Source organism: Polyodon spathula, chromosome 26, assembly GCF_017654505.1.
Source record: "Polyodon spathula isolate WHYD16114869_AA chromosome 26, ASM1765450v1, whole genome shotgun sequence".
In the NCBI taxonomy this organism is placed as follows: domain Eukaryota; kingdom Metazoa; phylum Chordata; class Actinopteri; order Acipenseriformes; family Polyodontidae; genus Polyodon; species Polyodon spathula.
Genome location: NC_054559.1, coordinates 19,098,792 through 19,126,211, shown reverse-complemented (window position 1 = coordinate 19,126,211; position 27,420 = coordinate 19,098,792). Strand labels below are relative to the sequence as shown.

At 43.3% G+C, this 27,420-nt stretch overlaps 2 protein-coding genes and 2 non-coding genes across 6 annotated transcripts; 2 read left to right on the top strand and 2 right to left on the bottom strand.

Annotated features, from left to right (window-relative positions):
- Positions 1-227: 227 nt before the first annotated feature.
- trnag-ucc lies at positions 228-299 on the bottom strand. Its single transcript has one exon. It is a non-coding gene; the product is annotated as a tRNA-Gly (tRNA).
- A 152-nt stretch (positions 300-451) lies between these two features.
- Positions 452-524, top strand: trnav-cac. Its single transcript has one exon. It is a non-coding gene; the product is annotated as a tRNA-Val (tRNA).
- A 360-nt stretch (positions 525-884) lies between these two features.
- On the top strand, positions 885-13,503 carry LOC121300600 (dipeptidyl peptidase 9-like). 3 transcript variants are annotated; one of them, XM_041229208.1, is made up of 21 exons: positions 885-1,058; positions 3,069-3,159; positions 3,346-3,584; positions 4,080-4,192; positions 5,022-5,195; positions 5,613-5,781; positions 5,870-5,980; positions 7,050-7,178; positions 7,290-7,351; positions 7,692-7,792; positions 8,305-8,482; positions 8,899-9,058; positions 9,269-9,348; positions 9,453-9,605; positions 10,114-10,249; positions 10,387-10,532; positions 10,681-10,827; positions 10,924-11,076; positions 11,596-11,738; positions 12,252-12,363; positions 12,771-13,503. In XM_041229208.1, exons 2-21 carry the CDS (start codon positions 3,104-3,106, stop codon positions 12,861-12,863), a joined length of 2,655 nt encoding a protein of 884 aa, XP_041085142.1. In that variant the 5' UTR covers positions 885-1,058; positions 3,069-3,103; the 3' UTR covers positions 12,864-13,503. The 3 variants fall into 3 exon arrangements, with proteins under 3 accessions (XP_041085142.1, XP_041085140.1, XP_041085141.1); XM_041229206.1 differs by having other exon boundaries at positions 5,610-5,781; XM_041229207.1 differs by having other exon boundaries at positions 944-962; positions 5,610-5,781.
- A 2,536-nt stretch (positions 13,504-16,039) lies between these two features.
- Positions 16,040-23,140, bottom strand: LOC121300602 (angiopoietin-related protein 4-like). Its single transcript, XM_041229209.1, has 7 exons — positions 22,537-23,140; positions 21,216-21,326; positions 21,001-21,100; positions 17,611-17,724; positions 17,404-17,499; positions 17,016-17,294; positions 16,040-16,863 (listed from the first exon to the last, which is right to left on the bottom strand). Exons 1-7 carry the CDS (start codon positions 23,038-23,040, stop codon positions 16,679-16,681), a joined length of 1,389 nt encoding a protein of 462 aa, XP_041085143.1. The 5' UTR covers positions 23,041-23,140; the 3' UTR covers positions 16,040-16,678.
- Positions 23,141-27,420: the final 4,280 nt, after the last annotated feature.

The following is a 27,420-nucleotide window of genomic DNA, read 5'->3' as shown; positions in this document are numbered from 1 at the left end:
TACAACAAATAACAACACGCGCTCCGGTATAAAATAAGAATATTAACCAGACCGTTGTTTTAAAAAAAAGCTGACTGTTGAATTTCGTTTTATTATTATGTTTTTTTTTTGTTTTGTTTGTTTTTTTTAATAACATCATTATTATTAGATGCATAAAAATGAATCGTGTTTCCAAAAAAAAAAAAAAACCCTAATCTGTGTTGCCTCTATTTAAGAAAAAACATAGATGCGTTGGCCGGGAATCGAACCCGGGTCAACTGCTTGGAAGGCAGCTATGCTCACCACTATACCACCAACGCTTAACGAATTAAACAGCATTAGATTTAGCCACATTCGTGTAAAAATGCATTTTACTATGTAACATCTGCTCTCTCTCTTGGATACTTAATCACGAATCATACATACAGCATTCATATAGCATTACATCAACATGTAAAGACCTTCCCTGGCAGTTTCCGTAGTGTAGCGGTTATCACGTTCGCCTCACACGCGAAAGATCCCCGGTTCGATCCCGGGCAGAAACACGTATACCTTTCCTTAAAATGTTATAACTTTTATTATTATTATTTAAAGCATTCAAATTACAATAATTTAACTATTTATTTTCGATTTAAAACGAATAAAAATAAATACATACCCTCGGTTTGAAAACCAATATGACGAGCACAAGAGTGCTGTTTCTCCGCTATAGTTACCGATCCCTATCTCCCCCGAAGCGCCAGATGTCGCGCTGCTAAATAGAAAGGGGGGGACGGGGGGGGGGGTCGATCAATTGCACCCCCCCTCCTCAGAAGCAATATCTATGCAATTTCACTATCGGCCACACGAAGCTGAAACCCTTCCCGGGTCAAAAGTGTTTTTTGGTTGGTCTCTCCCAGGCGGTTTCCGGGGTTTCACATCAGACTCCTCCTGCCCGCCGCTGTTGTGCATTCCGGGCTATGGGCTCATCTTGAATAGCAGCGGTGTTTATCATTATTATTGTTATTATTATTATTATTATTTTAAAATATCAACAGATCACGGATCAATAACCGCAGAGGGGGGCTTGTTCTGGATCTGTAAGTAGCTGTTCGTACTAACCGGGGAGTTCGTTGTAACGAGGCTGCGGCTCTCGGGTTCAAAAATAGGAAAAAAAAAAAAAAAGATCTGACTGACAATGACTTGAAATTATTTAATCGAACACGAAATGAATGGGCTTCTTCACTCGATGTCCGGCTGTGCCTCGTCGTGCAAACGAGTGGCTTTATTGATTTATGTCATGTAGTTTTGCTACTGTGCTGTGATTTTATGTATACAAACAAAGCGAGCAGATCATGTCTTATTCACTCTGCTGTGTAAACGAATACATACATGTCCGACACAGTGTGCAGTGTTTGAACAGTGATTGTAAACTTGCTTACAATAGCACGTCTATTTAAACACATTGATTGTAAATGGTACTAACGCCCTTATGGTTCAGGGTATTTGTTATTGATTTATAACGCGATTTTTCTTTTCCAAACGACTTGTCAACGACCTCCCCAACTGGATAAAGGCAAAACAGAACAGAGAATAGATAGAGCGCTGACCCCCACCCCGCCACCCCCCCTGCACAAAAAAATGACAAGTTATTTTTTTGGTTTGTTTTACGTTTCATGAAAAATGTAAATTAGACTTTAAACAAATAATGTTATATAATAATAATAAATAATAATAATAATAATAATTCAGTCCTCTAGTTTCAGGCCTGTGAGCTTAATGGATATGTCTATAACTTTAACAGCAGGCTATTTACAGAGTTGAGGAGCGTCACAAAAAAACGAGGGTCAAAAAGGAAAGGCCTTTATATTGCAGGTTTTAACAGAATGTTTTATTTCAATTAAGGTATTTTTAGCACTTAAAAAAAAAAAAAAAAAAAAAAAAAAATACAAACATAATATTGAATGGGTGTCGAACTAAGAGACCGATGTATAAGGTTTGAAAAAAGAAATAGGGAAGAATGAACTCAGTTGGAAAATTACACATTGAGCTTTTTTCTTGTCAGTGAGGTGTAGGGTTGTTATGGGCATCCTTGGCGCAGTCAATGTGACAACTCCAGTTCCTTTCATTTAACCAGAATGGAGTCTCTTAAATCTGCAAGGTGCTAAAGGAGGCACGTCCCAGCAGCCCTGAGTGCAATCTCTCATAGTGTCAATATTTCAACAGTCTAAATGCTTCACACCAGCAATGGGCTTCTTAAAAAAAATTATACCAGCAAGATAACTAGGCAATGTGAACTCCTTAAGGTGCAGAAGGAATTGAGCACTTGTTCAAACTCTTTCGTCTTAAAATACACTTGAGCGACTCAAGTAAATGGTTAATTGCTTTATAAGCATTTTCATTTCTGCTTTTTTTTTTTTTTTTTTTTTCTTGCCAGTTTGGAAAAATGTGCAAGGAAACACTTTGAGGTTAAGTGGCTTATTTTAATTCTGTGCCACTGAAGGTGCTGTAAAAACAATTCTGGCTTTTAGAAATGTCTCGTCTGACTGGCACGTTCCCCAAGGCGTTGGCATCTTCTGCCAGCCGTGTATTTGTGTTCGAAGAAACGGTGTGTCACGAACAACTGTGACTGGATTGGCTGCTCTTTGTAGGATGTGGGCAGGGTTCTGCACAGCGAGATTTGATCAATTGATCGTAGTATTATCGTTCAATTCTTTTGATTTTAAATTGTCTATAATCATATTATCAGTAGTAATTGCTTCTGCTAGTCATCTAAATGTAAACAAGTGGCACACTTTAAAAAAAAAAAAAAAATTATTTGGCTTTCTTCCTGTAAATTTGCCTATAAAGACTGGAAAAGGGGGGGGTGGAAGTGATGTTCAGGAAAGTGTGAGAGAGAAACAGCTACTAACTAGGAGAAAAAGTCACATTTACATGGCGTTAAAACCAGATTCAATAAAATGTGTGATCTTCGCGATCATTTTTACCTGAAGAGATTAGAGCTCGAAGGCCGCTCGGACGAGAAGGGGCGTGTGAGGAACGCAGAAATACCAGACTACAGCAAAACAGTTTGTAAAATCCCTGCCTGTCTGCCTGTCTCTCCATTTCAGGTTCCCAAACCTGGTTGAGGCTGGCTGTCCGGTTAATGCATAGAGTAAAGAAGTTGAAGCTTGAAGACGAAACAGAAGGCAGTTTTAAAAGGTACATTATTGGTGAGATTTCAGGGCTGGGGAGTTCTATGTAGTGTGTCAAAAAATAATTGAATAAATAACCTTGCATAAAGCTGGCCACTGTGTTTGCCGTGCCTAGCTTCCCCAGTGCTGAACAGGGCTCCGTGATGATGTTGCACACTCTGATTCCCTTTAACCCCTTGTGCCCCCTGCTCAGTTGTGCCGCAGCGAGGATGACTGCCGTGGACGTGCTCTCAGACAGTACGGAAGTGGTGGAGATGGAGGACGTCCCCTCCCAGTTCTTCGTAGAGAAGCACTCCTGGGATGGGCTGCGGGACATCATTCACAGCAGCCGCAAATATTCGGGGATGATCATCAACAAGGCTCCCCACGACTTCCAGTTTGTGCAGAAACAGGATGACTCGGGACCTCACTCCCACCGCCTCTACTACCTTGGTGAGCGTCCGCCGCTGCAGCGTTTCCAATATGTGCTTCGTATACGACTGGATGGCCGTGTTGACGGTTGATGGCCATAATGACGGTTGTGTTGATGGTTGATGGCTGTGTGGATGGCAAGACGTTTTCTGTAACCACTGGAGCACCCAGCCTAAATCAAGAACGACATTCATGGTTTTGAATAGGTTTGCCCCTTTCATCTGGGTCTTTCACTCACTGTTACACTAGCCAGTTTTAGGCTCAGCAATGTGGCTTTATTATGTAATGATTACTATTTGTGGATCCAACTGTTCTATATACAAAAAACAATATGTACTGATATAACAGACAAACTCCACGCATGAACACAATCCTCTGTTAGCGTTATTGTATTGCTTTTTCGAAACTTTCTGTTGACTTTGATTTCTTGTTCTATGACTATGTCTTCTATGTGATGAACGGTGCTGGCTGACCGCTCAGTATTGCACTGTAATGTCTGCTCTCGCCCCTGTTCAGGAATGCCCTACGGGAGCAGAGAGAACTCGCTGCTTTACTCCGAGATTCCCAAGAAAGTTCGTAAAGAGTCCCTGCTGGTGCTGTCCTGGAAACAGATGCTTGACCACTTTCAGGTGATGATCATAATGAGGATGATAGACACTAGGAAAGGGCTGCCTTATTAGAAACTGCTCAAGTATAGCAGGTCCAAACAATGTTGTGTCTTGCATAAGTTAGCTTTGAAATAGTTGGTCATGTAAGAATGATAGTGCCCATCTTTATCCCAGACTGCAATAGGGAAATAGGAGGGGTGGGCTGGTTATAGAATAGCAAGCATTACTGAAGGGTCTGTGTGATTGAGATGAGCAGTTTTTATATGGCTTAATTAATACACACAGTAAACATGGAATGTAAAGCAGTATCAACTCGGATATTTTTTTGTGAATAGGACTCTCAATTACAGAACAAGCATGAAAGAACTTAAGCCCTGTTTCCACTGCTCTGCAATGCATTCTTTATTACCGGGCAAGTGCCTTTTAAACCTGCCCGAGTATTCTGTTGAGCAGACCAAAATGCAATAAAAAATAAAGAAATCGGGAAATGCATTCAGGTTCTGCCTGGTGTACGTCACTGTCAGTGCTGACTGGAGGATTCCCCCTATTGGTAATCTGCCAGCACCTCCCTCCAGTGTTGCAGTATTTGGGGGCTGTGATTTATAACAGGCAGGTGTGGAATTCAAAGCATGGTGGTGGAACGTGAGGGACGGGAGGGTGAAAGTGAGTGGGAGAGGCAAAAAAGTCATGTGTTCGGTTTAAAATATCTTCTGCCGCAAAACTGAGTTATGCACGGCTACTGGTGCCTCCTCACGACCTGTGTCGGCTTCTGTCCAGGTTAACCTACAGCACAGGAAGTGAGTACGCACCAGCTGTTTCTATACGTGGATTGACGTTTTTCTTGTGGCAGGCGACGCCAAACCACGGCGTTTACTCTCGGGAGGAGGAGCTGCTTCGTGAAAGGAAGCGACTGGGTGTTTTTGGGATCACCTCCTACGACTACCACCCCCACAGCGGCCTCTTCCTCTTCCAGGCCAGCAACAGCCTGTTCTACTGCCGGGACGGGGGGCGCAACGGGTTCATTGTGAGTTTTTAGAGGGGATTCGCTGGCATTCAGTAGGAAACCACTGCTGTAGTTTATATTCATGTCATTGAGTTTGAGTTCCACTGCTAACCTGTGCAGGTTTGAGTCCTGGCTGTGCAAAGTTGCCGGTCTTTGCTGGGCATTCCACAGGGAGCGTGGCATTGGAGAAATCATCAGGGACTGTTTCTCATGACTGCGCTAGAGCGCACCCTACTGGTCAGGCATATCAGAACACTGGAATGTGTGTGCGGCAAATTTTAGCATCTGCACATTTTTATTTTAAAAAGGAAGCACAGAAGTATTTTTTTATTTATATGCTGCATAACACCACCTGTTGGGAGCATGTTGTAACTGTCCTATTCACTCTCCGAGCCCCATTTAACCTTGCGGCACTGCGGGCCGTGTCTTGTTTAGCAGGTGTCCCCAATGAAACCAGCCGAGATAAAGACGCAGTGTTCGGGAACTCGCATGGACCCCAAAATCTGCCCGGGGGACCCTACTTTCATCTCGTTTATCAATAACAACGACATCTGGATAGCCAACATCGAAACGGGAGAGGAGAAACGGCTAACCTTCTGCCACAAAGGTCCGCACACCATTCTGCCCCTTGACCTCGCGGTACAACCTGCAGATTAAAGTTGCTCACGTTTCTCTGTGCTCGCTCTCTCTGAAAGGTTTGAATAACGTGAAGGAGGACCCGAAGTCTGCTGGTGTGGCCACATTCGTGATTCAGGAGGAGTTTGATCGATTCACAGGGTACTGGTGGTCACCGACCGCTAAAGAAGGTACGCTAAAATAATTACTAATAATGCAGCATCTTAATAATAAACTTGCAAATAGTTGTGTCAGTAGCTGTAGTACAGTTATAGGATGAATTAACGAGTTTCTGTTTGTTACCCTAGGCCTTAGAATCTTGTATTTTGAATGCAGCGTTATCACTGCTCTAATGCTTTTCCAGTAAAGAACTCTACAGACCCCAAGGATAATTGAAATGGTGTCTTATTCTAAAAAGATTAACCGGAGTGTGCACATGTATAGAGGATGCTCATGCTCCCGTCGTCACAGGTTTGAGTTTTGTTACCTTTACATAGAAAAGCATGGAGGTGATGTACATGACCTGATTTTTCAGTTCTCTTTATTTTCTTCTAACTTGTTTAACCCTTTGTGGTCCATTTATTCAGCGCTTGTCAAGCACGTCAGGTCCAGTTTATTTTCACACGTGCTGTTTTCAGAGTAAAATAGGTTCAAAAGGCATTGAATCGCAAAAAAACACAGTGCTGTATCTACAGCCAAGCCCCACCCCTTGTTCGCTGTATTTTCCACATACCTTTTTATAGACATGTATACTGATAAATCCTCTCCTGATCACTCGTTTTATCACCGAACTCCTCAATAATGTGATCCAAGTCATTATTTTATTACTATAACATCTCAAAAAGCTCTGCTCTGTCTGTGATGTTCTTTGAGCGCTGGATGCAGAAGCAGCTCTCTCCTCCTTTATGTCCGTGTTATCTCTGTAATGCATGGGGCTATGAGAAACGCCCCCTTTTCTTTTCGGTTTCGTTCGGCTCCTAACGGTCTCACTCGGCCACTTAAGGGCTTTCTCTGCTTTTTCTGGAGAAAAAACAACTAGAGATCTGTGCTTTACGTCTTTTTGATAATGTCGGACAGGTTCCGACAATGGACTGGAAAGGGAAAATTGTAATGTCGGACCTGGTCCGACATAGGACCGCAAAGGGTTAATGAACTTTTTAGAAGTTTTGATGGGATACAGTTCAGGTTTTGTGAACAGGGTGTTGACGCTGAGTCTCGCTCTCTCTCTCTCTCTCTCTCTCTCTCTCTCTCTCGTATCAGACTCGGACGGGGGGAAGACCCTCCGCCTGCTCTATGAGGAAGTGGACGAATCGGATGTGGAGATCATTCACGTTCCCTCTCCGGCTCTGGAGGAGCGCAAAGCGGACGCGTACCGGTACCCCCGCACAGGTACGCCAGGGCTCGGCATGGCACTGTGAACCGTGGGGAGAAAACAACTGCCAAATAATTGAAGGAGGAGCTGGAGTTTTCACAAACTTCTGTTTCTGTGTCTTCCTGCAGGCAGTAAGAATCCCAAAATCACCCTCAAACTCTCGGAGATCAAGACGGACCATCTCGGAAGGGTGAGACACTGTTTGTTTTTTTGCTGCGAGAAAGGAGAGAGTGTTTGATTGGAGAGTCCTGGTATTTTCCTGGGTGCACAGGGAATGGAAATAGACTCCCGTTGCACAGCAGTTTGATCCATTCCTGGTTTTAATATGAGATTGTTACCGTAACACTGTGGCTAATTAAGCTTCTATCAAAAACTGGAATAGTGAAACTGCTATGAAACAAGTCTTATTTCCATCACTGGTGCAAATATGGGCTAGCGATGCGGTAGTGTAGTCAGAGATATGAGAATGACTCAGCCTGTACAGATGGACTATTGCTTTAGATTGCAATTGATTTTCTTTTTTTTTTTAGATTGTCAGCACACAGGACAAGGAGCTGGCACTTCCCTTCACCACGCTGTTTCCTACAGCGGAGTACATAGCTCGAGCGGGCTGGACTAAAGAGGGCAAACAGTAAGTCCTGTTTACCCCCTTGACAGCTGTCCTGGTTTGTGTTTTGTCCTGGCGTTGATCGCAGACATCTTGTTGTGCTGGTCGATTTCCAAGGTACAGTAAAACTCGTCTAATCCAGCCTCTCTGCAGAGGCGTTCAGCATAATTTTATGGGACGCGCCTTGAAGTCAGTGGCAAGATCCTGTCTACCGCCTGGAACCTGTCTATGCTGGAATAAGACATGAAAAGTCTGTCAAGTCAATGCAAGTCTGACTCTGGCACCATGTGAAATTTATAATCAAGCATGTACGTGAATACACACACGTCCTGCGTGACTGTCTCATTGCTATCTCGATTACCGTTCGCTTGCACCCATCACATGCCAACCCCTTGAGGTTTAAAGTGAGTTTTCTCCCCTCACTCTTATCCCCCCCCCCCCAGTTGTGTTTTTGTGCAGTGGTGATGCAGAGCTGCTAGAAGGGTTTTGTCTATGCATGCTGCTGTTCTAAAGGCTTGTGCTGCTTCCCTTGGCAGTGCCTGGGCGGTGCTCCTTGACCGTACCCAGCAGAGGCTGCAGCTGGTCCTGCTCCCCCCAGCGCTCTTCACCCCGGTCACCAGCGACGAGGCCGTGCGGCAGGACTACGTGGACGCTGTTCCAGACAGCGTGCATCCATTCATTATCTACGAGGAGGTGACCGACATCTGGATAAACGTGAGTCCCGAGAGCAGACTGTGCTGTCCCAGAGCAGGGGGTAGGGTTAATTGTTACATTAGTTTGATTCGTTCAAGTGCTTTGCTCCTGTCGATTTTGGTGTGTGTTCTGCAGAACTTTGTCCAAATGTTCTCAGACAGTATTTTATTCTGGTACCCTGCTTGCAAATTAAATAATAAAGGGTACAGCTACAGCTCAAAGTTTTGCATCGTCCTATAAAATTAATTGCGCTTCATAAAGTCGAATGCTGAAGAGTGTTACGTTCATATATTGAATTGCATACTGCTTTGTAGTTTTCCATAGCTGTAGTTTGTCTGTGTTACAAATACCACTTTCAGACTTTAAAAATGCAAATACGTACCGAAAGGTAATCCTTTTTTTTTTCTTTTCTGTTTGTCTTTAATATCTCTGTACAGGTTCACGATATCTTCTACCCCTTCCTCCAAACGAAGGATGATGAGATCACCTTTATCTGGGTTAATGAGTCCAAGACAGGCTTCTGCCACCTCTACAGAATCACATCATTGCTGCAGCCAGGGAGCTATCAGTGGTCACGGAATTACAGCCATAGTGAAGGTAAAGGGGAGGGGTTCCGTCCCAGGCTCCGGGATTGGGGAATAAAAAAACTTACGTTTTTAAAGTTATGAGTTAAATCGGTTATTTTGCTGGAAGAATTGCATGCATTTTGATTCTTAATGCAGTAGATACTAGTTGCCTATCGAGCCTAGTAAGTCTGACCATGCTATTTGGCGTTCCTATTCAAGACAGACTCTTTCTCTCTTCCAGGTGATTTTAAATGCCCAATTAAAGAAGAGGTGACGCTAACCAGTGGGGAGTGGGAGGTGCTGGCAAGACACAGTTCAAAGGTACAGCCTTGCAAAAAATGAATCGATCCAGCTGTTTGCTTTTTCCTTTCGTCTCAAACGCATAGCTGCCTCGAGATGCGTGTAACGTTGCCTTTGTTTTGCAGATCTGGGTGAACGAAGCTACAAAGTTAGTGTATTTCCAGGCTACTAAAGACACCCCTTTAGAACAGCACCTCTACGTTGTGAGTTATGAGTCTCCGGGCGACATCGTGAGGCTCACCAAACCAGGCTTCTCACACAGCTGTTCAATGAGCCAGGTCTGCCTGCCTGTCTGTCTGTCTGTCTGTCTACCATGCATACTGTTTACAGAATCATCTCAGTGATCTAGGTCAGAGATGGCCAAAGTGGTCCCTTCCACTCCTGGTCTTTGTTCCAGCCCTGTTCTAAATTGTTTAACTGAACCAATTAGAGCTCCATCCAGACCCTGCAGTAGATCATTATATCACATTGCCTGTTAAACCTGGAGTGGAATAGCCCTCTAGGACCAGGATTGGACACCCCTAATCTGGGTTGATATGTGGCTTGGGACAGCAGAAGGTTCAACAAAAAAGCTATAATAACTCTGTAATAGAATTCAACGACACACGTTTCAACTATAAATGAAGAAATTGAGATTGTCATCGCATTTTAATGTTGCTACACATACCACCAGGGACCTAAAGCTTTCACAGAGCCTGATTTCGAGTAGGAATACATTTACTGAAGAAACTTTTCTTTTGTCCTTTTTCATTTCAATTTGAGTGTATTTGCGTGTCTTTGTCTCAGAATTTCGACATGTTCATCAGCCACTACAGCAGTGTCAGCACGCCGCCTTGCGTTCACGTCTACAGGCTGGTGGGATCAGAGCGCGAGCCTCTGCACAAGGAGCCTGAGTTCTGGGCCAGCATGATGGAGGCCGCAGGTAAGAGCAGAGGAACGCCTGCTGTCCAGGCACAGCACCTTCTAGCATAGTGCAAGTGTACAGCTTGGACAAAAGTTTAGCATCACCCTGGAATTTTGGGATTGAGACAATGTTGAGACTTGTTTTTGTTTTTCCAGGTTGTCCTCCAGATTATATTCCTCCTGAGATCTTCGACTTCCCGGGGAAATCTGGGTTTCAGCTCTATGGAATGGTGTACAAACCCCATAACCTTCAGCCTGGACGCAAGCATCCCACTCTGCTGTTTGTGTATGGGGGGCCACAGGTATGCAGGGTCCAGAATGCAAGGCTGGGATGGGGTTAAGGTTTCTGTCCGATTCAAGGTTGATGTTTCATTATAAGAACATGCTTGTACTGTATACTGCAGGGCAAGTGCATCTTAATGGTTGTGTTTGTTCCTCTACGCAACCCAGGTCCAGCTGGTCAATAACTCGTTCAAGGGGGTGAAGTACCTGCGCTTGAACACTTTGGCGTCTCTGGGGTACGTGGTGGTGGTGATCGATGGCAGGGGATCCTGTCAGAGGGGGCTCAAGTTTGAAGGGGCTCTCAGAAACAACATGGTAAGACTCCACGGGTCGCTGTAGATGGATAGGGCTCGCTTCCTATCGGTTCTGTTTTCAATGACCAGGTGCTCCTGCTTGCTGTGTGTCCCACAGGGACAGGTAGAGATTGAGGACCAGGTGGAAGGGCTGCAGTACGTAGCTGAGAAGTACAACTTTGTGGACCTGAGTCGCGTGGCCATCCACGGCTGGTCCTACGGGGGCTTTCTGTCGCTTATGGGACTCATTCACCGGCCCAACGTCTTTAAGGTGAGCAGAGTGAAGAGCGAGCCCTCAGCCCTAAATGAACACAGCCAGTCTGTAGGAGCAAGCATCGTGCACGTGGTCTGATGTCATAGTAAAACAGCTGCTTTTGAACAAAGTACACCAAACACATTGCAAGGATGCAAATGTGACTCCCATTGAATAGCATGCTAGGTTAGCATCAGTGTATGGGTACAGTGTTTTATAGTAAAACCAGGATCAAACTGCTGTGCAGTGAGTCTTTATTTCCATCCCTGCATTGTCAAACGGCCTTTCCAAAAATCCTGTTTAGTTTTTTGAGGTTATTTGCTGTAGAATAAGGTTATCCGTTTCTGTAGAGCACATGGTGACATGAATATGTATGGAAATATTGCAGATGTCAGTTAAGAGCAAAATAATGTTTAATATTGATGAATGCTATAGTGATTACTGTTTACTGGGCTTTCTGACACTGTCTGCTGACAGGGTTAGTTCCAAGCAAGGCGGTGTGTTCCTATCGATTTAACCCCTTTCTTTCTGCCCCAGGTTGCGATCGCGGGGGCCCCTGTCACTGTATGGATGGCCTACGATACTGGATACACCGAACGGTACATGGACATCCCCGAGAACAACCAGCAAGGCTACGAGGCTGGCTCAGTGGCACTGCACGTGGACAAGCTACCCAATGAGTGAGTGAAGTGGTGAACTGGGGCAGGCACTCTGCTGCAGAAGGGCATGCAGTTGATTAACCAGTTTCAGAACATTCCCTGTTTAGGTTACTGAAATTCTACTAAATAAACTGATCGCTGTTTTATCGTCGCAGGGGTAGAAATAAGACTCCCATTGCAGAGCAGTTTGATCCATTACTGGTTTTACTAGGAGTTTAATGAGATGCACCTGAGCTTGTTACCTAGACACCCTGTGGCTAATCAAGCTTGTGGTTAAACCTGGAATGGGGAAGCTGCTGTGCAGTAGGAGCCATATTTCCATCCCCACAAGCCTCACCAGTTAGTCTGTAGGTTTGCTATTGGTATGATGCCTTTTAACTGGGAGGGGGGGGCTGGAAACAGGAAAGCAAATGAGGAGATGCCAAACAAAACTTAAAGCTTCTTTAGTTCAGGAGTGCACGTTTTGTTGGCAGTGTTCTGCAGTGTTTCACACACGCGTCTCTCCTCTTGTTTCTCCATTTCTTTTGAATCCAGGCCAAACCGTTTGCTGATCTTGCATGGATTTCTTGATGAGAATGTGCACTTTTTTCACACCAACTTCCTGGTGTCGCAGCTGATCCGAGCTGGGAAGCCCTATCAGCTGCAGGTGAGGGCAGCGGCTGCCTTGTATTAGCTGAGTTTAGTTCCAAGATACGGGATATGGAAATGGATGCACACCCAGCACTGAGGTTTTGTGCATTTGCTTTATTACTTGATTAGTTTATTTCGGTATATACACATTGCAACCAGATATCTACCAAGACCGCTTCTTTGAGTATAGGGAGTTATTATTTATAGTAAAGGAGGAGCACTATAGCTATAGAGGCGTTTTCACATACCCTGATAATCACTAATCATGGACCACCTTAAAAAAATTAATAATTAAATTGTTGGTTTTATGTACATGAACTGGTCCCACAATACATTTTAGATTACAATATTTAGTTGACACATTTTATAAAAAAAAAACCCAGCTCTAGTTATCTGTAAACGTGCCTCCTTTCTCCTGCACAGATCTACCCCAACGAGAGACACAGTATTCGTTGCCCGGAATCAGGCGAGCACTACGAGATAATGCTGCTGCACTTTCTACAACAATACCTCTGAGAATACCTCGACTCGGTCACCCTATCCCTCTCCAGCGCTCTCCACGCGCCTCCGGACACCTGGTCTCCCTGCGAGAGTCAGCGTCGACCCCCGAGGGACCTGTCGCCACGCTGGCATGACGGACAGGAGAGCAGCGCTCCTGGAACATCAAACCCACAAAAGGGCCAAGGGCTGCCAAAACTCCTCCGGAACTGAGAATATAACTGTCTAGTAGCTTAAATCATTTGTTGTGCCACATCCATCTTCACTGAGCGCCCCACACCCCCACACCCCACCTTGTTTGCCGTCAGCTGTTTTTAATGGAACCCGACTCATGAACTTGCCAAACAGTGTGGTCACTGGCTGGTGGAAAGTGAAAACGCACGACAAACAAGATCTTTTAATTCATTTTTTCTTTTTAATTTTATTTTTTAATTGTCTGCAGTAGCGTTAAAACAGACGTCAGGGTTTCCTCCTCTTAATTTAAATGCAACCTCTTGTCTGAGGAGACGGACAGAGTTCCTTCTGGGGAAGCTGCCAGCCACCACTACCAGTACCCAGTATTTTAAGTGTGTATTATTAAAATAAAATATTTTTATGGATTCTTATTCTTTTATAAGGAGTGTAAAGTGTAGCGGCTCATTAAAATAATACAAGCTGAGTGTTGTCTGATGTGTTGATTCGCTTTGCATGTAAAGATCTGTTGAGACACTTAGCTGTACTGTAGCAAAAGCTTTTCATCACTGTGTAGAATTAACTCATTTTAACTAGTCGAATGAAACCTGCTGAATGTTATGTTATGAATTCTGAGAATCAACTAGACATGAGGTTCTTGTCTGCAGCAGATTTTGAAGTTGGGTGCTGCTGTCATGCAGTGTGCGAGTTGTTTCAGCGCATTGGGTTGGTTGAATAGCAAGACCCCTAGCCAGGGACATCCTCTGGAGTGAAATAAACACAGGACGGACTATTCTGCTTAAAATTACAAGAACAGTGCAAGAAGCAAGCAAAAAAAAGTTCAAAGGGGGGGACCAATCCGCGCAGGCTGGAACACTCGTTAGCCAATGAGATTGCTCCCTTCATGGTCAGTGTCGTTCAAGAAATGAAGATCGATACATTCTGCAAATTAATCTCTAGAGTTGCAGTACAAGAGTCAGACACCAGAGGGAGCTGTCTAGTTGATACATAAATGCTTGTCAGAAGGAAAGGGAGTCTGAATAGAAACTCTTTCGGTAGCAGAAGCAGTTTTGTGCTTTTTCAGGGGTTAGTAAAAACAAAGCTGCCTTTCTTTATATATTTGCTCAATGTCTGATATTGAGGACGCCTTGTCTTTGTGGTTTAAAAATGCCCGTGAGATCACAGTGGGACGTGCAGATTTAAAGTGCAGTTTATTTGCCGTGTACGCTTTTTACAAGTTCACTTGCAACTGTTTTCAATTCAAAATGCATTGTACTTTTAAATGCATGGTAGGATATAGGACTACTTTTCATTGTACTGTAATTGAAAATTGATTTCAGTGTTGCTGTAACTGTCAGTAAAAACTGACAATGCATTTACTCCTGTCACACACACACACACACACACACACGTTTAACGACTGTGAGCTATCAAATTTAACTACTTATATATATATATATATATATATATATATATATATATATATATATATATATATATATATATATATATATATATATATATAATATATTTTTAAGGAAATGCATTATGTACTATTTTGTGATTTCAAGTTAAATGTTCAATATAAAAGTATAGGGACTGTCACACGGGCTCCGGGACCTAAAGGGTTAAGTCATTTTCCACACAGCGTAAATCAATGAAGGCTCAATTTAATTTATCAAGCGAGGAAATACCTATACTTCAACACCTGGTCCCGAATCCTTCCCCCAGGAAACGCATTTTATGTTTATATTGTAGAAAAGGCGCATTGCAAGTCTGTAGAAATAGATTCCATCTAATCAAAGTGTAATAGGAGCATTGATGGAGGGACCTTTTTTCAACCTTGTATTTATTTATTTATTTATTAACAGTCCTGGCGGGACCTCGAAGTCCTATCTTAGACTCGACAAAAATACTTCAGAACTGGAAGGGTTATGAGTCTGAAAATGTCCTTTCCATATCTCATACTCTACAGCTTTTGCATCACCCTGTAGAAAATAACACAATTTGCTTCATAAAATCGAATGAAACCTGCTTTGTAATGTTATGTTAACAGATTGAATTACACACCGCTTTGTAGTTTTCCCCGTGTAATTAAAATACAACTGACCAATTGAAAAAAGTGACATTTTTAAATCTAACATGAAATACTGTACTACTGTTATGGCTTCCGGTAGACTTTTGCGAGACCATTTTGTAGTTTCTTTGATTAGATGATGTAAAATGAAATATGAAAATTAAGTTTCATGTAGTTTTTTTTTTAAATTATGTCTCAATCCAAAACATTTTGATGAAGCAAAACTTTTTTGCCACAGCTGTAGGTTGACTCAAAACTGACATAATTCAGTAACGAAGATCCAAAATCTACAGGTAAAAAGTGAAAGAATTCTGCTTGGTATAGTGGGTTTCATATATCCTTGCAATAAGAGTCATTTTAGTTGGGTATCAGAGAAATATTTTTGAAAACAGACACACGAAACACAGATATATATTTTTAGATGTTTTTATTTTATTGTTTTAATTTAGAAAAACATTCTGGCCTTCAATTTTATTGATTTCATTATTATTTTTTTCAGGTTTTTGAAGCTCAGAAAAGTTAAATTCTCTGTAGAAAACGATATATAAATTACAAAAAGTTAGAGTAAAGAAACACTGTTCACTTTTTACAACATTTAAATGAAAAAAAAAAACCCCACAAATAACTACAACAAGAACAAGAACAGCTGTACAAATAGCAGAGCACTTGACATGTACAAAGATGGAATGATCAAGCTGTTTGCCCCTCTCTATTTCCTGGTACTGGAGGCGCAGAAGAGACCTTCTGGACGCAGTCAACGTGACTGAACAAGAAAATGCCATCTGAAATCGTGGAACGGTGGACACAGCTCAGTGAATGCCACTTCTTCAGTTTAGCCACCCTGCCTACACTTAAGGCGTTATTATTATATACCTTAAGGTATATAACTCACAATTCAAGGACACATTTGACCTTGAAGCTAGCATATACCACCCCCCCCCCCCCCCCCCCCCACACACACACACCCCCCTCAGAAAAATCAATACAATAATTACAGTAAAACTTTGTGCGCTTATCTGTCAGAGATTTTTTTACAGGCAAAAACTCTAACTATCATGTTTACTGCCATGTAGATTGCTGGTGCATGTAGGGAATTGTATTGACGGTGCAGTGTAAGTACACAGGACTTCCACTGTGCACTGTGCTTAGTGCTGTGTAACAGTATCAATATCTGTGGGAAATCCATGCAACAGTCGTAAACTGGCCTTAATGTTATGCAAATGTAACGAATTGACGGCCGATGCATGTCGTTTTAGCTGACAGGCCGTGAACTAGCATTGACACAGTGTAACAATTGCATGTAAAAAAACAAAAAGACAAATAATAAAAAAAAAAAACAGCTCGTCCGTGTCTCTTTCCTTTCAGAATCGGGATGCCACGTTAAGAGAAAGCTCACTTTTATTTGGTCTCTGTTTCCAAGCTAGCCACGAAACAGCCCTGACCCCCTCCCCTCTGTCTTCAGAGTCTTTGGTTCTGAGGCTGTGCGTTTTCAAGTCTCTAAACCGTCTTCAGTCAGGGAGCTGATGTCTGTACTCAGCGGTGCAGTTCCATAAGCGCCCAGCAGATGGCGCCGTTTCCCCTCTCTCTACGAGGAGTCGTGCTCTATCTCGACGGGAGCAAGCTTCATGACGGTAGATTTCAGTGGATAGTAGCGCCCTCTCCAGGTCTTCCAGAACATGCCCTGCTTCCTCGCGTGTCTCTGGCGCGGAACGCTGCTGAAATACTTCCCGTTGAGGTTGGCCCGTCCGCAGCTACTGAACCACCAGCCACCTGGGAGAGGAGGAAGGGAGTTTGGTTAGGCACGGCACCGCAGAAGCCTTCACGCTGTGCTTTTGACGCTTAAAGTTACAAAGTGATTTAGTGAGCATATTCGTTAAAAAACAAGGTCAAGGTCAATGTGCAAGGAGGTGTGTTTGCCGTACCTGTGAGATGCTTAGCGCAGTTTATGTCTGATTTGAGGTCGCTGTCTCGGTCGCGGGTCGAGAAAGGAAGCCCGCTGGAGCCTGTGCTCAGAGCGTTCTCCAGGTTCCCTGGCGACCCCTCCTGGAGATGAAGGGTATAGCTGCTCTCCTCTCCTCCCAGTCTGAAGGAATACTCGAGGGACTGGACTTGGTCGTTCCAGTCAGTCAGCTGCACGTGCAGAACGTAGCCCCCTTGTTTTGACAGGGCGTGGATCTGCTCCAAACCCAGCCAGAACTCTCCTGGAAAAGAAGGAAAGATTAACCTCCGAGCGTGACACAGTGGGGGGAGTTTACTCAAAAATACAGTGATGCCAAGGGCTGTGGAGTACGAGAAAGTGTTAATATTTACCATTGAGCGTGCCGAACCCATTCTTGTACGCCTGCCAGAGCTGGTCAAAATCTACAGCCCCGTCCTGACGCCTCTGGATCACTGTCCATCCGCCTTCTGTTAGTGAAGAGGGTGAAAATTGTGATTTAGCTTTTTCTTATTCGCATTTTGTTGTAGTAATTCATTTCGTGGTGGAATTGCTTACGCAGCAAGCGAACGCATCATTACCTGCTGTCATTTCGCAGTAGGCCTGGAATGGCTGTGAAGCCTGGGGCTGGATTTTATAGACGCCACTAAGCCTCTGTCCTCTCAGAAACAGCATGTGGCAGTCAGCGGGGAGCTCTGCAGAACAAAAAAAAAAAGACATTTTAATCTCTAGTATTTCTTCCTAAAAAGGGGAAACAAAAGAAAAATAAACAATTTATACAGGCACATGATTTATAAAAAGTGCTTGCTGAGTGGCTATCCTTCTAATGAACGAGCAAGTCACATCTTGAACTAGTAACGCACAGAAGATTAATAAAATTCTAAAAGTTCAGAGATGTGGAACTGCATGTTATTTAAAGTGAAGAGGTTTGGAACTGGGGCAGGTCACAGTGTTTTTTTTTTGTTGTGTTTTTGTTTGACTTTCACTCCCAATAAGTTAATATTTTTTTTGCACGCGCGCGACGCTGTCTTTTTGGTCTTTGTGCTTTGCCCTTTCTGCGCCAGCGAAGAACTTGTTTGTGCACCTCGGTTCAAAAGTCCTACTTTCAGAAGACAACAAAGCGTTCCTTGAAGCGTCGGGGTTTGGAGGAGAAAAAAAAAACACGCTTGCACAGAGAGCACAAGCTCAAGTTTAAAAGGGAGAGGGAAGGGCGGCGGAGAACTGTTACTGAGTTTCTCATAGTCAAAACAAACCAAATGAAATCGGACCGATCAGGATAAAGATTGTGCAACATTGTACAGCACCTCAGAGCTCAGTTGAAAATGCTGTTTATTTTACAGTTACCTCAGAGCCTGCCCCGCGATGTTCTTCTAGAGAAATGCAAGGCTGGAGCCCGTTGGCAGATTAGCGTCTCCCTGTAGTAAACATGACCTCTCCCCTAGATTTCCCCTCTCCCCTCCCCTCCCCCTCTCTCCTAACTGACAGAGAAGCACAACAATACATTCCTCAAGCTTCCAGAACCAGATCTCTGCATGTTCACGTGAAACACTGCCTGCCTCTCTCCTCGCACAGCGTGCTCTCCTTGAGTAGAGGGCATTATAGAGGGTGTGCACTTAGAATACACAAGAAAGAAATCTCAGTGCTGCCACATGCCAGGCCTCTACTGGTACTCTACTGGCATGTGGTGGGAACCTCCCTGTAACAGACATTATGCATTGTTTAACAATATCCCTAGGGTATAAAATGTTTTTTTTTTTTTTTTTTTCTTTTTAAAGCTAATTTATTACATTTCAGTTTATGAAGCTTGTTGTAATGTTACATTGTATACATTTTCAAAAAATGTAAATTATTATAGAAAAAAAATCAATCCGAAACCTGTGTTAGAAACGTGTGTGTGTGTGTGTGTGTGTGTGTGTGTGTGTGTGTGTGTGTGTGTATATATATATATATATATATATATATATATATTATATATAGTATATTTGAAGATTTTACAAATTAAGCGCCCCGCTTTGGATACGTATGCAATGCAGCAATTTTATTTTTAGAATTTCAGACCAAGATAAAGGCCAGTTGTGTGCTGATACGTTTAATTTTTAATGAATGAATGAATATTTGGATAGAAGGAGTGATGTCATTACCTAGAAGTTCTCACAATTAAACAGTATTTGTACAAATAGATCTAGAGGTCGAACCGATAATGTCATGACCTTTGTGTTTTTTCTACCCCACTGCACCCACAGTTCAGTTAGATATTCTGACTGCTCGCCCCGGCCGAATAGAGCATGGCTGTAGGTCTGTGCCCAACCTTAAAGGGACAGTTCTTTACGCTATGTGTTATTCACTCCATCCTTTAATGTCTAAGGTCCGGTGTTTTCTCCCCTCACCCCCACCCCCCCCTGTTTATATGTGCTATAGGGGTTGCAAAGTGTATGATATTTTATTTTGAATTAGTCTTGCTGAGGGGATAAGGGAATACCCCCACGGGGGGGGGACACACACACGACTGCCTTTGGCATACTTTGGCGTCACAGCGGCTGGAATAGACTATGTGTGTGTGGAAGGGGGGCGGAACTAGAGGAAAGGTTACACATTCTTGGGGTGTGGGGGGGGGGGGTGTAAACAAAAGAAGTCTGTACAAAGTTTGCAAGCTTAAATTAGAAACACACTTTTTCTTAGCCTTTAGAGGCACGTGAACTTTCCCTTACTTGGCTCCGACTCCCCCCCCCCCCCCCCAAGAAGCCCGCTGCTTTGTGTTCAGTATTACACGCTTCAGTTTGTGCTGGTTCCTGGAATTCTGACTCTCCCCCCTCGAGGCGAGAGTCCTCTTTGCCCAACTTGGCTGCGTGCCTGAAAGATGCTGCTTCTCTTCTTGTTCTGTGATTCAGCCTGACGTCACGTAGCCACAAGGAATTCGCATTTGGTGTTCTCCAGGCCTATTGCACGGTGCTGCATGTGGAGGTTACCTTTCACGCAGTCACGTCTGTGTGAGTCTGAAGCATAGGGTCAACCTGAACCAATCGAGTGCTTTAAAAACTGACCAGATGCTGCTTTTGTTTTAATTTCTTGGGAATCTGTTATATATGTACAGTATGTATATTTATTTTGAATTAGCTTCCCTTTTCATTGGTAAGAGGAAACAAAACCAGATGGTTCAGCTCAGCAGTGGCGCAGCGTGGTGTGTTGCAGTATGCCGGTAATTATTTCATTGACTAGGAAGGAAGAAGCAGTTTTGAAGCCAGTGATTATGGGTACAGTACAAAAGGCTTTGTGTCCAACCTGGCACGGCATGGAATCTACCACAGCTTGATCACGAGGGGGGGGGTAGACACACTGCCAGGCTGCAGAGTGCACAGCTCATTGGGAGTCGACCAGCTGTACCTACTTTAAACATCACTTCTGACCCCTCTAGTTTATGGGGGTTGTATTTTCCTGCTGCTTTCTAATGAGTTTACACTTCCCATCTCAAATAGGTGAAAGACACTGCCTTGTTAAATGAGCCGCAACGCATCAACGAAAAAGATTTTTAAATGAATCCACTCCACTGCCGTACAGGTTAACGAAAAGTTAACAACTGGAAGTGGATGCTGTTCTCACAGCCAGCCCCCCCGTCTCCCCGTCTCCCCTACTCCCCTCCTTCACATCCCAAATCTGAACCTTCCCTCACACGTTCAACTTTCCCCTAGTTGGCAGCCTGCCAGCAAGGAGATCCTGCTTGATCAGGTCCTTTCTGATTCCAGCCGGTTCCGAAAAGCTTTGGAACGTCCCGATTGCTAAGCCGTCCAGATCCTTACACTATCGAGTCTCATTAAGTGTGCAACATTTGGCATAATATAATATACTTTTCTGGTCAATCACAAACAACTTAGCAGCACTGTATTAACCTGAAGAAGTTCTAGCTGGATTGCAGCCCTGCCAGCCACAGTGCTACTGGTCTGTACTGGTTTATAACATCTTAGATCTTGACTTACCACTGGAATCAGCTTGCTCCGCACTGGTGTTCTGAGTCTCTTCTACTTTGTGTCTCAGTATGGTCCTCAGCTTTGGGCTCGCAGCTTTGCGTTGCTCCAGCTTCAATACAGAAGAGCAACACGGTCAGACACCTGATAGATTGTGACTACTGCTGAATGCGCTTAGGAAGCCATGGGCTAGAAATCAGAGAAGCTGCAGCCTCGGCTCATCATACCTGACTCTGGAGGTTCCTGATGTGTCCGTTCTGCTTGTCCAGCTTGTCTTGCTGTTGTTTGATTCTCTCCACCAGCTCGTCAATTCGTCTGTCCTGTGCCTCCAGGAGTTTCTGAATTAAAAAAAAAAAAAAAGGGGAGACAACCTTTAGACCTTCCGGTCATATCGTCTGAAAAAATAAAAAAATAACATTTTGATTGGCTGAATCTAGGATTCATTTCTTTTGGAAATGGGGCATGCGACACGCTAACAGTGACCACCGCAAAACAGGCTGAAGTCCTGACTAAGGTCGTTTCCATTCAAGCTTGCCCCTCTGTTCCTTTCACGCTTTTTACAGTCTACAAGGCTCTTGCATAACAAGAAACAATTTGCAGATTCTTGTCTTGCGACGCTGAGCAGCAGTCTACCTTCGGTGGCTTTCCTTCTCTCCCCGCTTGGTTTAACTCAAACACAAAGGACTGGGTTTTACTCTGAGACACTGTTTTTAATGTATTAAATTCTACACCTTTAGCGTTTCAAATAAACACTGGCTCATAAGAAGCTCTTTCTCTCCCTATAGCTGTTGTGTAACTTCAAACCTGGCAGCAGAACAAATGCTACAGTACAGTATAGTAACTCTGTCCAGAAGCCTTTGGGTCTGTTGTTTAGCTCAACCTGTCAGTACAGAATTGTAACTCTGTCCAGGAGCCCTTGAACCTGTTGTTTTGCTCAACCAGCCAGCTCCTGTTTCTTTGTCCTAGCTCTGCACTCTGCACATACTCCATGCGCTGGGAGGACTCATGACACAGCAACACACACTGACATCATGCTTTCCACAAGCCCTACGTGCTGAACTGAATGTCTTGCAAGCACTGGGCTCCCTCATTTAGCTTCATGTTGACCTACACTTCCCTTTTCAACCATAACAGTAAAACAGTCAATGATAATTCAGAAGCCTAAGCAATCATTTCACACTAAGCCTCACTGAGTGATCTGTCTCAGTTCTGTTAAATAAACACACCATGCTTCTCTGACAGTGTGCACAAGGTAAAGGCTACTGGATTTGCACGACTGTACACCTGCTTGTCCAGTTTTAGCTTTGGATAACATTGCGCATCAAGAAATGTACATCAGTGTTTTATTGGGGATGCAACAAAGTTTTTCTGAAACATTAACACTGCTTTTTGCCCTTTTGAAAAAGCAAGCTGACACCAGAACAAACTGCAGTGCTGGCTAATCTGCGTTCTACAGCCAGATCATTCCCAACAAGGTAGTTGTTTGAAAAGATCTCACAGCTAATCAATGTCAAACCCTTTCTCAGCATAGCAGTAGGTTGGACTCACCTGGACGATATGGATGTCACTGCTGCTGCTGCTGCTCACACTGACACTGCTGAGCCCTGAACTTTGTGCCCGCAGGAGCTCGTCTACCTTCCCCTCGAGCTGGCGCACGCTCCCCTCCTCCTTCTCCATCTGCTCGGCTCTCTGCTTCAGCACAGCCGAGACGCTGAGAACTAGGCTCTCCCTGTCCTCCAGCCCCCGAGCTCTCGCCTTCAGGACCTCCCCTTCCTCTTGCAGCCTCTGCGTCTGTCTGCCCAGCTCAGCCACCGTGCTGTTGAAGGAGCTCAGCTTGGCAGTGATGTCCTTAATCTGGCCCTTGGTCTTGTCCACGTGCTCCTTGAGTCCATGGCCCAGCTGCAGCAGCCCGTGGGCGATCACGTTGACCTCGTCCCAGGAGGCGTACTGCACCTTGTTCTCCTTACCTTTCCTTTCAAAACCAAGGAAGCCGACGGCTGCCTCCATCTGGAATGCCACGCAAAGTGCCAGGGCTGCCAACGTCAGCTTCATCTTCTCAGTTTTTTCTTTTTGTTTTGGTTCAGCTGTAAGCTCTTTCTGCCTGTCTCGAGCGAGTCAGCTGTGCTAGGTTTGGCTCTCTGTTGCACAAAGCCTTGCACCCAGCCTTATATACACTTCGACCTCAGGCTGGTGTGCAAAGTGAACACTCCTGGTTGGCTGCTTAGCTAGGAGGTGGGAGGGTCCCTCTAGACTCTCTATCAGGTTTCCAAAGGGCTTGAGTTCTGTTAACTCTTTGAGTCCAGGGCATAATTGCTTGCCTGATTCAATAAGTAGGCAAGGTGTACATTAAGATAAAGGACAAAGGGAAAGCTATTGCACACATCTTGAGATCCTACAATAGCTTCTCGTAACCTTGGTCCCTGGGAGTGCAAATCCATCGTGTCAGGGAATTGTCAGTAATTGTTACATGTAATAAAATAAAGGAGAGTGTCTTTAGTTTAGATCAATATAACTAGCAGCAGTAGGGTAAGAGGACGGGAGGGGTGGAATCTGGTTTCATGTCTACAGACTCTCAGTGTCACTGAACAGGGCTTTCTGTTCTTTGCATATTAATAAAATAAAGAAGCTGCTCACTTATGTATATTATATATACATGTATGAACAAACTGCATGTGTGTGCACATTATAAAGTATATGTGTTTATGTAACAGGTGTAGTAAAAGCTTGGCTGCATTCCATACTCAACATTTCTTAAGATGGTGTGCTTCATGAGGAGTGGATAGCCTTCTTCACAAATACTGCAGTAGTAAAGCTAAGGTAGGTTATGTATTCAAATCATATGCGCAGAATAGATTTATAAAACTGGTGCTGGTACTAATAGTACAGCAGTGTCGAACGGCAATAAAATCATTTCCTGATACAATTAATTTAAAGTTTTATAAACTGTTCAATACTTTTCACAAAAAATGATAAAGAAATATGTTCTACCCCCTAAATGTTCAGAATATTTCATATATCTATTTATTATCACTTTACACATGCTCTTAACCATCACTGTTTCGAGACTGGTGGATATTTGCCATTGTTAGCTTTCTTAAGATCTTATTTCTATAATATTAATATTACTGAGTTAATTAGAACCTGTCATATCTTTAATGTAAACAATACCAATGCATGTTTGAATTGCAAGTTCTACTTTATAAATGTGACGCCCCTTTAGGATCAAATATTGAACATCACACAGCAGCCACTTGGGTAAATGTAATTCTCATGCGAGATACATGCTCTGTACACGTGGAGTCTCCAGTATGCCAGCTGAGCTTCCCGCACTTGTCCAGAGAGCTTTGAATAATACACTGTGGTGCCTCAGTGTGGGAAGTAGGGGAGAGTTCATACAGCCAGAATGCAGTTATTACTTCTTGATCCCACGCATGCTGCTGCCGGCAGCAGTAACGTTCCAATAGCAAGGAATGCCTAATACAAGATTAACCCTTTCCAGGACATATTGCTTCCGACTTCTCCTGGAGCTATTGAGAACATTCAGCATGTGCAGCACAAGTTTTGCATCACCCCGCAGAACAAATGCTTGATTCGTGAAACCTGCTGAATAATGTGACGGTAACATATTGAATTACACGCCGCTTTGCAGTTCTCCATAGACCTAACGAAAATAAAAAGCTGAAAAATGTGACATTATAACATGAAATACTGTACTATTATAAGGACTTCCGGTAGACTTTTCCAATATAATTTTGTAGTTTCTTTGATTACGTCTAAATTCATAAAGTTGTTTTTTTAAAAACGGATGCATCTTTAGCATGTGGTTGCTGAGCTTTGATAAACAAACAGTGCAGATGATTGGAGTGGTAGTTTCCAGTTGTTTGCTAGTTTCCAGTGTGAGTAATTAAATTCTTTATTATTGAATGTCGCATGTATACATCCAGTTTTGAAAATACTGGCAGTAACGTGTGCCTTTATTATTATGGATTGTGAATTTTCCCATTTGGAACTGTATTGGGTAGCAATAATTCATCACTGATTTTGTAGTTTCATACATTATGAGATCGCTAGCGCTAGCCTTGTTTCTGTACAATGTGTGCTGTTCAGAGTCCACACCCTGCTCTGTTACAGAAAGTGCCGGATCAGCCTCTATCACATCTCACACGTACTGGGACCCCCCCTCCAAGAGAGGCCTGGGCATCATCATTCCAATGCAATGCTGGAACAGGCAGAGTGCCCAGCAGTTCTGCACAGAACACAGGGAATAGCTGAGTCCTGCCTTCTGCACTGCCCTGTGCCAGATCTCAGTCCAGCACAGGAGACACGTCTGAGTGCAGATCTGTCAGAGAGACTTATAAGGCCAGATTGACGAAATACAGACATCAACAGCTTTGAATGGAAATTCTAGGACTTGGGCACGCCCCTGTGTTGTTGTAGCGAAAGCTGGTGTGGATGTGGGAGTGGGTGTGGGGTTTATTGTAACTTACTGTACTAACACAACAGGGCGCCATCTTAAATAATGTGAGTAGTTTTGAAACTGCAATCTTAGACTTTTAGTCTTCGACAAACCTGATTTGTGTGGGTGGTTTTATTCAGAGTTAATATCACTGTATCTATGGATGATTTATTGTGATCTGCCTCGATCCTTCATAGATATAAATAAATGCATTCATAAACAGAATTCCTATTTTATGAAAGGAGAAATAAATCCAAACTAGAACCTTGCAACTGGTACATGTAATTCAATGTCTCTTCTAAAGAACACTCAAGTAACTCATCTTGTATCTAGTTTAGACTGTGTTTGCTGGCTCTCAGATTCCCAGTACTGTGTGCTCTGTACTCGTTTTGTGTTTGTCAGTGTACAAAGAGGTTTGTGTTTGTCTCCGTTTACATTACATGAGTTGGACTTTGAGTATATATTTGGCCTGTGTAGAATGTGCCCAAGGCTGTGTGTAAGAGAAGACTGTAAAGTCAAAACAGGCATTCGCTCACTGCTGTGGAATTTTCCATTTAAAAAAAAGAAGAATTCTCAGTTTAATAATAATATACATTACTTTACACAACACGAGTCGTGGTGATGAGTGTGCTGGAAGAACCTCTGTGTAATGAGTTGGCTCTCTCAAGGTTTGCTTTCTTCCTTCCGATCTTTCTTGCATCATTTTCCACCTCCTCTTCCCTTCTCTGCCAAACGTCTCGCTTTCTGGGTCTCTGAGTAAAAGTTCAGGCTTGTGAATCATGCGTCCCTGAAATGCACCTGCAGGTGGCTAGGGGGCGCTGTGGTGTGGGTGGATCCCCCTTGGATTAAACCCCCCCTGCTTGGATATGATGTTTTTGCAAGTTTAGAAATGTGCAACAGAAAAGGATGAAAGAAAAGTTTCTTGGGATTATTCGTGATGAAAGCCATTATTTTATTATTATTATTATTATTATTATTATTATTATTATTATTATTATTATTATTATTATTATTATTATTATTATTATTATTATTATTATTATTATTATATTATTTATTATTTTTCACTGCCTTTTAAAAAAAAAAAAAAAAAAACTTTATTTCAAATTCAGAAAATGAAGTGGAAACTTTCTCTTAATGTTTTTAACCTGCTGAAGCCTGAGGCTTGTTATAAAAGGATCTCTGTTGTCTATGGATGGGGAGGAGAGGTGCTAGAAACTTTTTTGGACAATATGTTGTTCCAATAAATAATATCAACTTCAACAACTGTCTTCTTTTCAGCTGCTTGATTTGATTTTTAGGACACACGCTTTCCTCACTTTGAGAATCTTTAACATAGTGAACATGCTGATCCTAAGCTTGAGAGTTTGGGGCGTTATTTCAGCCCGTTTTATCAAAGAGCTGAATTCGGTTATAACCTCAAACTTTGACTGTCTTCCTAAAGTATTAAAGAGGGTATTTAATCATCTTTACAGTTAGACTCTACCCTCCCTAACCCCCGACTCACTTAGTTCTCTGATGTGCTTATTTGGTCTTTGTTCTTGCGTTTAGGACGCTTATGTCACAGTGGGCAGGGTCAGCAATCGAACAGCAAGGGGTTTATTTCCAGCAAACTGTTGCCAGTGTGGGCTGTTGGATACAACAGCCTTCTGCCTGTGTCACTCTCTCTCGAGCCCCTTCCTAAAATGCCAGGTGCTTTTATAAATGCGGCCAGGCCAAATCGGCTGCCAGTCAACCAGTTGAACCTGACCATTCTGCACTTGGATTTCCACGGAGATGGGGTTGCTATGGCATGCAATGCCAGCAATCTGGCAGCAAGCTGAGAGCCCCTGGTACAGTGATGCCCGGCATCTCTAATCAACCAGCGAGCGGGTAGCTGAGATTCTGCAGGGGATTAAGAGCGCACCATTTGTTATTATTTGTGCTTGCAATCTTCTTCGACCTGGGTATTAGATTAATATAAGTATTGAGGTGCT

Coding starts and splice junctions, on each gene's coding strand:
- LOC121300600 (XM_041229206.1), top strand. CDS start 3,104: ATGCATAGAGTAAAGAAGTTGAAGCTTGAAGACGAAACAGAAGGCAGT. Junction 3,160..3,345: donor ACAGAAGGCAGTTTTAAAAG/GTACATTATTGG, acceptor CCCCCTGCTCAG/TTGTGCCGCAGCGAGGATGA. Junction 11,739..12,251: donor GTGGACAAGCTACCCAATGA/GTGAGTGAAGTG, acceptor TTTTGAATCCAG/GCCAAACCGTTTGCTGATCT.
- LOC121300602 (XM_041229209.1), bottom strand. CDS start 23,040: ATGAAGCTGACGTTGGCAGCCCTGGCACTTTGCGTGGCATTCCAGATG. Junction 17,500..17,610: donor CTACTGCGAAATGACAGCAG/GTAATGATGCGT, acceptor CTTCACTAACAG/AAGGCGGATGGACAGTGATC. Junction 17,295..17,403: donor TGGGTTCGGCACGCTCAATG/GTAAATATTAAC, acceptor CTTCTTTTCCAG/GAGAGTTCTGGCTGGGTTTG.